The sequence below is a fragment of the Trachymyrmex septentrionalis genome, unplaced genomic scaffold, assembly GCF_001594115.1.
Source record: "Trachymyrmex septentrionalis isolate Tsep2-gDNA-1 unplaced genomic scaffold, Tsep1.0 scaffold20, whole genome shotgun sequence".
Lineage (NCBI taxonomy): Eukaryota > Metazoa > Arthropoda > Insecta > Hymenoptera > Formicidae > Trachymyrmex > Trachymyrmex septentrionalis.
Window position 1 is genome coordinate 4,277,049 of NW_017305180.1, and position 12,278 is coordinate 4,289,326.

The 12,278-nt window shown below is 38.3% G+C and overlaps 2 protein-coding genes across 5 annotated transcripts in view; one reads left to right on the forward strand and one right to left on the reverse strand.

Annotated features, from left to right (window-relative positions):
• LOC108747692 (paired box protein Pax-6-like) overlaps nucleotides 1-12,278 on the forward strand; it is a 116,681-nt gene that overhangs the window by 84,934 nt on the left and 19,469 nt on the right. The window lies entirely within an intron of this gene.
• Nucleotides 5,889-8,533, reverse strand: LOC108747695 (involucrin-like). The gene is made up of 3 exons (XM_018485340.1): nucleotides 8,449-8,533; nucleotides 7,669-8,298; nucleotides 5,889-6,486 (listed from the first exon to the last, which is right to left on the reverse strand). The coding sequence occupies exons 1-3, from the start codon at nucleotides 8,452-8,454 to the stop codon at nucleotides 6,013-6,015; spliced, it is 1,110 nt and encodes a 369-aa protein (XP_018340842.1). The 5' UTR covers nucleotides 8,455-8,533; the 3' UTR covers nucleotides 5,889-6,012.

Sequence of the window (12,278 nt, forward strand, 5' to 3'; positions counted from 1 at the left end):
TGAGACAATTTCTACATACAAATTGTATCAACAATATACGTTGAATGATGAAACTCTTAGTAAGTAGCAATTGCTTACAACAATCTCTATTTTAAATATTGACTAGATTTTATTTTATTACATTTATTATAATATGTACACATTTCTCTTTTTTACATTTTATATTTTTAATTCCATTAACCTAATTTATTTCTTCATTTTACTTAATACATTTCTTGTATATTAACAGATTTTTACATTATTTTATTCGATTGACTACATATAAGATTATTGACTACTTTTTATTGGCGTTACTAATATCATGTCATCAAATTTTATACTGCGATTCTTCAAAAATTGTGACACAATGAATTGTTACGTGTGAGACTTTTACCTCGAATTACTCTCATGGATTACATCTTAATTGAAGTCTGTATAATTATGTATCTTTTATGTATTTTTTCTTAATTTTTTGCCGTTATATTCTAACTTTAATTAGTAAACATTTTTAATATTGATAATGGATCCAAAGAAGGTTGAAACGTCTGTTTATATTCTCTATTGTTTTTACATTATTTGTTAATTTATTACATTAAATTTGAATTGGTTTGGCTTCGTATTACATTTATTTGATTTAATACTTTTATCTTATTATTAATATTGCCATTTCATTAAATTTTTATTATAGAAGAATTTATGATTATTTTAAATGATGAGAAGAACTCGTGAAAGAGATCTGTTAGATTTGTCTATTATATTTCGCACAAAATGACATTGCAAAAGTTATGAAAATAAAAAAAAATATGTCGACGTGTGGTTATACATAATCGACGCGAACAATGAATTACGTAAGATCGTAACTCGTCGATCAATCACCTGCGGTGTTACATAATACTTGAGCATTGCGAAGTCACACTTATCGCGCTCTACTCGTCGCTTGAATTATAGTCTTTATGCGTGCTGAATTTCATATGATTCCATTTCGCGATCGACCTAATACGAACTGAACAGAGATTACACTCTGCTCATTTTGAAAAGAAAAATTTTTCTTTATTTTTTTTTTTTAATTTTTCTTATAAAATTGTTTAAAATTTCTTTAATCCTAATACTATATTATAGCAATTTTTTACTGCTTCGTATATGAAGTGAAATTATATATTTATATAAATATATATTATAATTTTATGTCATCCTAAAATCACAATTAATAAAATTAATATAAGTATGAAATTATGACTAAAAATGTTAGAATAAACTTAGAGTTTAAAGTCAAATCAATTAATTTTATAAACTTATTTTATTATTATTCCAATGAACGACTGATATACGCGATCGGTTTTTCATGATTCATTACCAGTTGGTTCCACGGACACCGTGCTCCCTTCTTTGAATTTCTATTAATTCAGCGATATTAATCAAAGAGAGCGACTTCTCTCTCGTTATGGCGTGCTTCATTGTTTTCGGTATCCCACTCCCCCCCCCCCCTTTCCCCAATTCAATATCGACATACTCTGTGACGCAATTCGTTCATTTGCCGCTACTACACGCAGTCAACGCACACGCACACACACGCATGTGCTCTCGCGTATGTGCATTCACGAGCGATATATGCAGCTTGTGAAAACTGCGAGGGATACGCTGACACAAGGAATAAGGATCACAAAGGCCGACATCGTCGTTGTCGTCGTTGCGATCGAGCGAAAGCAGGTGCCGACTTCGAAAGAGCCGAAAAGAGTTCGACGTGCTTGTCGACGGGGGATCTTCAATCACCGTCAATGGTAGCGTGTATAGAACGCACACATCGGCCGCGTATTTTCCCTGCTCCTCCCTTCCGTTACTCTTCCATTTTTTTTATTGTTGTCTTTGCGACCCTTCGCCTTGCGTGGAGTCGCGCGAAGAGACCTCGAGAAAAAAAGACAAGAGGCTCGAAAAACAAAAACCAACGAAAGCTTGTAAACGGAATACTATGGCTGCGTTTCGTTATTCAAGTACTGAAAATCTGCAGTATGCGTGAATTATAGGTTTTTAGTACTTGCAGTGAATAACGGAACGCAGTCCATGAAGAATATACAGCAATAAAATATAACTGCTGCAAGTCAATTTGTCCATCGTACAATACAAGACTTAAAATATCTAATATCAAAGTGTCCAATATTTAAAAAAGCAAGCAATAACGACAGAAAGATAATCTTATGCAGCGTATCTGATTCTTAATAGTAATAAATAGAAAAAACGAAAAATGTAGGTACGATTAGTTTGATTTTTTTAGTGAATGCATTTTTTTCGTTCCCTGTAGAATTTGGCAAATCAAATTTTTTATTTTCCGTTTAATTTTTGTTATATCTGCTCCAATAGCCTTCAAAATTTCTCTCTTAGCATCTTTTTTTGCATTCCTGCATTTATTTTTTTTTATGGAAGTCCAAACACTCATATTTCTTCAATTCACTTGAAAATTAAATTGTTATCCTGCTTTACTTTTATATTATTATTAAATAAGTATATTTTTTTATTAGTGATTGTTATGTCTCTGGCAACTATACTAGATAATTGAATGTCTATATTGATGAAACTTCTATTTTTTTCTATTACGATTTATTGACGTATTTATCATTTTCCTTTGACATTTGCCACTTAAATTTGATTAGAAATATATGACAGCAACTTTTGCCGCTAACAACAAAAACATTAAGGAACATCGAGAAACTTTCAGCAACAGTCGGTAATTTTTTCAGAAACGTACAATAATAATAACAAAAAGTTTCTCGTTGTTCGCTTCGATAAGGACATAGCTTTACATCGCTGTGCAAAATTACAGCGAATATTCTATCGTTAGACTTCTTTGAACTGGCCATGCACGAAACGTCCATGTTCCTTCCCTCGCGAATCCTGAGAATTCGAGCTCGAGGAAGACATCAGCTTGGCCACGTTCCCAGGGCACTGCGGGGGCTTCCCGCTATTTTCTTAAGCCAGCATCGTGCAAACCGATTGAATAAACGGACGGCCCGCGGTGTGTGTCTATACACGCGAAAGCACGCACGAGTCGCCACCGCCTTCTCTCGTATAACCGCACAAGAACCGCGAGAAAGTTACCCTCATAGACGCACGGATCGACGTGTACCACCATGGGGGCCTGTGTGACCCCCAGCGTCTTTTCTTAGCGTTTACTCTACTCTACTCTCCGTCGCCATCCCTCCCTCTCTTTGTTCTCGTTCCTTTTTCATTTTTTAACCCCGCGCACCTCTGTCTTTTCCGTCGCATTCTCTTCAGGTGCTCCGAAATTATTATCGTCTCTCATGACTGCTAGAATCTTTGTTCCTCGCTCGGATCAGTCGAGATCATTCACGGTGAATGACTTCTTTTCTGAGAACTATTACACCGCGAACAGGTTGTCGGTGTAAGATAGAAAGAGGTGTCTGTCAAAAAAATACTATAATAATAATATATTGTATATGTCTGATAATTTTTTTGGACAACAATAGGTGACACTAGATCGATATATAAATATAATTAAATAGGGAAATGCCTTTCGATCTAAGTTAGATCTCAGTGTTTGATAATATGATATTTTATTATGAATTTATATCCAGTTTTATAAACTGAGTAATTTGTTTGTTTTATTTATTATTTTCTTGTTTCAAGTGTTGTGCTTCACGAAAAAATCAATTTATCTTATTATTCGAAATGATTGTTTCGGACAAAATGATAGCGTTTTGGACGAAATTAAAGAGGATTGCACAACTGCCGATCGATATTTTGATATGTATGTTCTCGCTAAATTGTGTAAGATAATCTCTTCTCTATCAACGTTGCTAAAGCGAGTGGAACAAATTATGTGACTATCAACAGAACTCACGAAATATCCAATTGGTACAAGAAGCTTATCTGTTTATACAATGCAATTGAGTGGTGAAAAAATTCAGGAGATAAATTTTTCATTTCGATATCGCGTGCAAGTTGAAGGATTTATTTAGGATTTTCCTTGCGGGTGAGATTGAATATAGTGAAAACAATTTAATGACTTAAACATAAATTTTAACAGAACATTTCACAAGCTTTTGATAGATAGATCAATTTATAAATTAAAAACTATCGATTTTTCAACTTTTTATTGAAGAATGTTCTTCATACCAGTTAGGAGAAAATTGTCTTCCAAATACATTATGAAAAGAGAATTGAAATGCTTTAGGGTCTAAATAATTAGAAGATAATCTCGTTTGTTAAGAATTAAAAATTAGGATAAAGATTTGTAGAGTAATCATGCGAAATCCAAGTCATCACGGAAAAACGGAGCATTTCGGGAAAAAATAGCGAGAAAGGAAGAGAGACGGAGGAAAAAAGGAACGGCACGGCGCAACTTCCCGAAAAATTAATATCCCGTGGGAAGGAGGGTGCACCGGCTGTTTGGCTCTCGGGGACGCTTCCGTGCTCGGCGGGGTGCAGAGGAGCGAGAAAACGAGGGATGGCGATGGTGCGGGGAGCAGCGAATGAAAAACCGGGAGAAACTTTGTTTTCCAAACCGATTCCCTCGCGCTTCCGGCAGGGAACGATGATGGAGAAGGCCAAAGGAGCGCGCAAAGGGATTAGACGCATCTCGCGAACCAAGTTTCTCTACGAAGAAACTCGTTTATGTAGAGATTATTGCCTCGATCGTCATGATGTTCTCGAGCCGATCGGCTCGGTGAGATTTAATTGGGCTTGACCGCTTGACCGGATTAATTAATCAGCCGATTAACGTCTATCGAAGTCTCGGCCTTTCGACGAGGACGTTCATGCTTCTTCGGGCTATTTATTCCACCAGCTACGCTGGAGGGTATCCCTTTGTTCGCCGTCGGACGGTAGTTCAACTAAATTCTTAAGGGTGGTTTGTGTTGCCGGTGGACCTTAATTAAAAGTTCCCGCCAACCTGGTTCGCATAATTACGTTCGATGTGGAGTAACTCGTAGCACAGCTGGCGTAAGTTGAAGTTGCGATTTTCATTGTTTCCAAGATGCCTCGCCAATTACTTTATACAGCCTTTTACATGATTTACACTTTACACCACTAAGAAATCATAATTTTTCTCTTATTATACTCATCTTATACATTTTTAATTCAACGCGTAAATCGATATAAAATATTTCACGTGATTTTGTCGTAGTTGCACAAAGGAAAAGGAATTTTTCGCAAATTCGCACGTGAAGAGAGAAGGATTTTGCTGAAAAATTTAACTAGACAACATCTGACAATAATTTTCTTACACCATTAAAGTTTTTAAATTTTTCAGCGAAATCGTTCTCTACGTGCAAGACCGTAGAATTACATATATCTCCTAAACGAAGTCGTAAATCCAAAACGCGTGAATATTTCACGGAGATTTTCGTATTCCCTCAAAATTGTGGGCCACTGGCAAAGAACATTCAAGACGCCCGCCGGTTGTCATAGTAAAGAGAGAAGAACAGGAAGAGTTAGAGAGTGTCGGGGAAAGAGGAGGTCCGTGTGGGTTGGAACGTTGGTTGTAGAATTTTGGGAGAATTCTGAGGGATTGGTTGCGTCGGAGTGAACTTATGAAACGCCCAACCCTGTTACCGGTTGCGCCAAGCGAGATATTAAATTTCTGGAATTTTGCGGTTAGGCAACATGCCTAACCCGTCTACATGCCGATGGATCTCTCTCTGTTTCTCTCTCTCTCTCTCTCTCCCCTCTTTCCCCCTCTCTCCCCCTCTCTCGCTAATACGTCCACAATTACATACTAAAGAAATTTATCCAATTGTAATTTCGCTGTGAAAAAATCGTCCGTGTTAAAACAAGTTCTCGCACGTACAAGAATTCTTGTGAAATTATTAATTATCGATCATTCAATGTCACTCAATGATTATTTCTGATACCTTCGTGCTTTCTTCAGGAGTTTTTCAAACATGGTAAAAAATGTCGTTATCATCAATTTTATTGCGTCAACAGCTTAGCCTAATTGTCAGTACGCACTAATCTATGCAACATGTACAATGCAATTTACAAGGAAGATCGTCACATCGTGGTATCGGGTTGTGTTTGATTTCACTGGAAGGTAAGGAAGAATCTAGAATCCGTGGCCGGTGTCTGATAGTTCGCTGTGTAGGCGGTGTAGGTGGTACTCAAAGGATTGGCCAGAGGCACCACTCGCGAGGGGTTGTCGTACTGGTATTGCACTTGCGTGGCCACGGGCTCAATCTCAAGTTTCTGTGGCTTGACATCTGTGGATGCGGCTGCGGCGACTGGAGCGACCGGGGCAACGGACAGTTCCAAACTAGCCGGCACGATCTGCAACTTCTGCAAAGGTGCGTACGCGTAAATCGGACCACGAAGAGGCTCCACGTTCTCGGCGCGAATCTTGGCGAAGTACTTCATGGCCTCGACATTCTGACGGCTGATGTACCGCACGCGTTGAAGACGACCGTCGGGTAGTGCCACATAGTACTCTCCTGATTGCTGAGGCTGCTTCTCATCAACATCCTCGTCTTCGAGCTCGTTTACTGAATTCACGGGTTCGGACTGAAATAATAACGTTGGAATTTATTTTGGCATCAATTGCTGCCACTGGTGACTTGTATACTGAAAGAGGAAGCAAAATGATAGATATTTATATTACCGAAAATACTGTTAAAACACTGTCTTGTTACGAGATGAATTTGCAACATAAAAATTGAGTATTCTTTTAGTTGTAATAAGATATTTTCTTGGTGAAATTTTCTAAAAGCTTCTTGTAATATCAATTACGTACATTTAAGAAATTATCGTATGTTACCGTATTATCCGACACGAATTTTACAGGAAGATTATTTACTGAATAAATCTATAGAAACTGTAGGTTACGTAAAACGAATAATTTTTCGTTCCTCAGTAAAACATTTTTCGGCAAGAGGAAATTTCTCTGTTTTTTTTCCGACATCCTGCAAACAAGACGTAGGCTCTCAGACGACCTCGAATCACGAGTGAATGCATTATGGGTTGTGTCACGCCAAGTCTTCGAATTTGGTACGGACATACACGTGCACGCGATCGAAAGTAAACGACGTCTCGAATACTAATGTTGAGCGGGAGAAACGATGAGAACAAGCAAGCGCCGAAGATTGAAAAGGAGGAGTCTCACACACGCACACACTCACACACACTCACACACGCGCGCACACACACGCATACACACACAGAGTGTGCGATTTAAATTCCGCAAAACTTCACTCTTGTGTAGGTTCACATGCCAACTCAATGGTCCAGCGCGTTTTCTCTCCCGAGCAAAATGATAAATCTATGTTACGTAGTGTTATGTAAAGTTGAAAAATGTGCACATTAGATAAAATTTATTCCAAAATTGAATGAAATTGAAGTTGAAATTTTCAGTTCTTGATTACAAGTTCTTTAATAAATTTTGAGTTAAGTTGATGTTAAGATTGCGATTAATTAATTTATCCTTATAAATAGGAAAATATAAAAATTTTCTTCATAAATCCCATTTGCTTCATATTTAGTGTGTAAGCTAATTTCCAATTAGTAAAATCTTGTATTTTATATTTATCAAATTTGCAATATATATTAATTTCATGGATATTTGAAGTTCTTTATAATAAAAATTTAACTACAACTTACTTTTCATTACCTTGATTTTTTTCACATCAAACATTTCAATATATAATAATTCCAAAAAAAAAAAAAAAAGAAGACTCATATTTTACTTACCTCAGATTCGGTGATGCCTTGAACAGTAGATACTTCTTCCTCTTCGGTGGTGTTAGGAGTCTCAGTTGTGGCCGATTCTTCTGATTCTCCGTGTTCTTGTTGAGGACTTAATGGTGCTCCGTATTGTTGACGAGGTGCGTTTGGTGCTCCATATTGTTGCTGAGGCGCGCTTGGTGCTGCGTATTGTTGCTGAGGCGCGCTTGGTGCTGCGTATTGTTGCTGAGGCGTGCTTGGTGCTCCGTATTGTTGTTGAGGTACGTTTAGTGTTCCATACTGTTGCTGAGGCGCGCTTGGTGCTCCATACTGTTGCTGAGGCGCGCTTGGTGCTCCATACTGTTGCTGAGGCGCATTTGGTGCTCCATACTGTTGCTGAGGCGCGCTTGGTGCTCCATACTGTTGCTGAGGTGCATTTGGTGCTCCATACTGTTGCTGAGGCGCGTTAGATGCTTCATTTTGCTGAAGTTGTCTTTGAGGAAGATCAAAAGCGGCTCCCGCTGGTCTCCAGCCAGACGCGGGATAAGGAGCGGTTTCTTCCCGTTGCTGAGCGAAGTAATACTGTCTCTGTTGCTGACGGTACCTCGGAGGCTCAGCGAGGACCACGGTAGCTAAGAGGACGATGCTGACGAAAACCTATTTTTGAAGATTAATTAATCGAATATTATTATAATTAAGTTAACTTGGGTATATTATTTGTCAAAAGATCGATCGAGGAATCTTATCACGTTATCAGAAACTGTTCTAAGAGTTGGATAAAAAATTAAATAATAAATGTATGACTACCTTCATCGTTGTACAATGACTGTTAGCCGGTTATGTTGACGAGCTGACTGAATTCGCCGTCCGCCGCCGGTGGATTATATACACGATGTCTCGTATGCGTTCTGCATGTCTAAGGAGAATTATACCCTATAGCCAGGGTAGTGACGCGTTCACCGATCGGCGGGTGACATTGGCCTCCTAAAAGAAGCTGATGAATCCTCGATCATTGTTGGCTCATCATCCGGCCGCTCGCGCGCGTTCACCTTCGGCTTTGTCGGCGTGCGGACGCCTTTTCAACAAAAGCGGCACTCTCTTTAACACTCGGTGTACGACCGACTTTTTCGTCTTCCTCAACTTCAAACTCCACCTTTTGCCCATTTTCGCACGTTGTGTTTGTTCCGGGCGCACGAAGCGAAAGAAATTGCGCTTCTGTCCTATCGACGATTAAATTTAAAATGGATTGAACGCGCGTTTGCATTCGCTACACCAGAAATTCATCACTTTTGCCGCGAAACGGTGAATGCGCAAACTCGTTCGTTCAAAGTATATTTTTATAATGTTTACCGAACTCTTCTTCTTCTCTACCTTAGGTTCTTTAGATTGTAAATTATTACGAAATTAAATTATATAAATATGCATTTAAGAGAAGCGTAAGTTACTTTTTAAAACGGAACAAAGTTAAGCTTTCATTAAAAGTAACCTCATCGACATCAATTAAAGAATACGATTTTTTTTTTATTATTTATGTCAAGTTATTATTAGAGTGTCTCGAGACATTTTCATTTAAATACACTCATTAGAATTTATAAAATGGGCGTAAGTTGGAATACGTTCATTGCCAAAATGTTTTTGTATAGAATTTTTTAAATTTTAAGAAAAGTCTGATAAAAGTCTTCGACTTATCTAATCCATCATCGATGTTCTCATCCGCCCGTGACCGATGATCGAGTGCTTAACACATTTCACGGAGCAAGGCCGTGTTATGCGATGATTACGTCGTCGTAATTTTAACTCCGGCTCATCATGCACGGCATGCGTGTCGTACGTGTCGACCATTCTACACGCACGGATTTCGCCGACGAGTCGCAGCGACGCGACGCGTGACGATGATTCGTGCTAATCAATTCACTGGCGTACCGAATCTGACCAGCATCCGAGAAATAAGGAACGTGGATTGTTCCTATGCGTTCACGCTCGGGACGATTGGAACGATCAGGGTCGCACGGTCGTCCGTTCGATCGATCGCGACAATAGTTTGGAATTTATAATGAATTGGTACCTCTCGTCTCTCATCTCAATGCGTGCGTGCATAAGACGAGCTCTCGTATGATCGGTGTCACGTCGTTTATGCGAAAGGAGACTTCTAATCGGGACTATGTCGATTTTTGGACGAACCAAATCCAATAAACTAGCGTCTGGTAGCACATTCTGAAGATTCGATGCGATCCCAGACAACCATCGGCTTTATAATTTTATGAACTTAAAGAAAAATATAGTAGCACTTAAAATTTAGATTACCAGTTAAAAGCTTTAGATCCATGGAACAAAAAAAAACTAAAACGATAAAATGTAAGTAGTAAGGAAATTAACATGTTGGATTAGCTACTGCTTACATTATGGTCTCTTCTGTGATTGGTCAATTCGCTTACGTTTCACTGGTTAAGTTTTTTTGTGTGCCATGGCTCTTATTCCATACTTGCGCAATCACGTTTACGTCTGAAGAAATTCCTTGTTCAATATTGTTAAATATAATATATACTAGCAACTATGACTTAATTTATAGTTCTAATCCTGATTCGCTCCGAAGTGAATTGGATTTAGGAAATGTTTATACTGGATTGATCTTACTTGTAATAAGAACGAAATAAAAGTAAAATATCTGAATATTCTTATATATACTCGTACATACTCGTATTTACTTTTCTTGTTTCTGTCAGTTGGTGACATATTGGTAACACTCGCAACATTTCGCTCTGCTCTGCTGAGAAAAGAGGATTGAAGTACATCGAAACTAAACTTTTATTAACATCTAAGAAATTTCACTTCACTCTAAAATAAATAGGAATTGGACGGTTGGATAAACTAGACCTAATAAAGATGATAATTGTACAAGTTTTATGTATAAAATTCAAAGGTACATACACATAGTTGAATAAAAACTATTATTTTATAATTATCGCAACTATAAAGTAATTTATTCAACTACACACATGTATTATAATTTTATACATAAAGCTTGCATAGATGTCATCTTTATGGTTTCGCTAGTACCATGTCTTTTTGTTCGAGAAGGATATAATCTCCTAGACTCGAGCAAAATTACAAATTGGTTCCTAAATCAGTAAATTTTTTAGGGAGCACTTGAAGAGAGATTATCCTCTTCGAAAGAATTTTTTTTATTAATCTCGCTCAACTTTATGCTTTGTAAATCGATTCTCCAATTACGTTATAAAATATAAGATAATATAATATCAAGTATCATAAAGATAAATCTATGACTAAATCTATTTAATTTGTAGAGTGGCTCCTGGAAATTTTTAAAGTGTGCGACGTGATTTCGAGCAGATTTAATAAGGGTTATTGCTTTTAAATCTTTCCGTGCAAATAAGGTCTTTTAGGATACGTTCCTCCAAAAATAGTATCTGTGCCCCTCGCAGAATTTCAGTAGTAGAAGACGATGGAGCTCGATTCGTGGTCACGGAAATCGCGAAATGCGAACAACTCTCTCTGGTGCGACGTGAAATAACGCGGCCTGTAGCGGGGTTGACGGGGGACCACGAGGGGAGTTGAGGGTACACGAGGGGGGCCGATCACGGTGGTAGTCGCGCCGGGCCGAGAGCGGCAAAGGAGAGGGATGGCACGACGGCGGCGGCGGAGGGGTGGGCCCGGGCAAAGCAAATTATTCACACTCAAACGACTCCATTTCAATATCGGGCCGAAGCCCAGGGACAAAAGAAGGGCGAGATGCCTGTCTCCCTCCTGCTTTCGCTTTGCGCCGCACTGCTGCTGGCTGCTCGCCGCTGCTGCCCGCCGCTGTTCTGGTACCTCTGTCTGCAGCCTGCAGGCTTAACTCTCTTTTCCTCTCTCGCTCTGCATTTTCTCCCTCTATCGTCACCCTTTTCTCTCGCGATCTCTTTTTCCCTCTTTTTAGCTCTTTTTCTCCCTCTGTTCTTCCCCCCCCCCCTCTCTCTCTCTCTCTCTCTCTCTCTCTCTCTCTCTCTCTCTCTTGTTGCTCTTGCTATGTCCTATGTTCTTTTCTATTCTTGCTCTGTCATCTAACCCTGATGGCACGACAGTGGAAAACACTGGGAAATATCGCGGAATCGCGATCTTCTGACTTTTCGCGCCGAGAAACTTTCGCGAGCTTTGATTCTGTCTCTCGATTAATTATCGTAATATACTATAAACAGTAGATTTTTAGAAATATATATGACAATACTCTATCAAGTGCGTTATTCCAACATACGTATCTTTCATAAAACTTTTCAGGGTGTAAAACGTGCTTTGCAGAATTCTCAAGTCTATTAGAAAAAGCGATCTCATTTTCTCTTACATTATTTGAAATGCAATCAGCGCGGCTTACAGCATGTGTGTTGTGTACAGAACATTATTCGATCATATACATATACATATACATATGTACGTGCTTCATTAAAATTCAGTCGTTCGTATACGACTATCTTGCTTTGAAGCTTGCTTTGAAGCTTTGTTTAAAGCGTCGTCGTCCGTTGTATTGTACGGAAATTTTATATTTAACATATTGCTACACTATTATTATAAATGTATTATAAATATATATAATATATTAAATATTAAATATATATATATATATATATATATATAATATATAT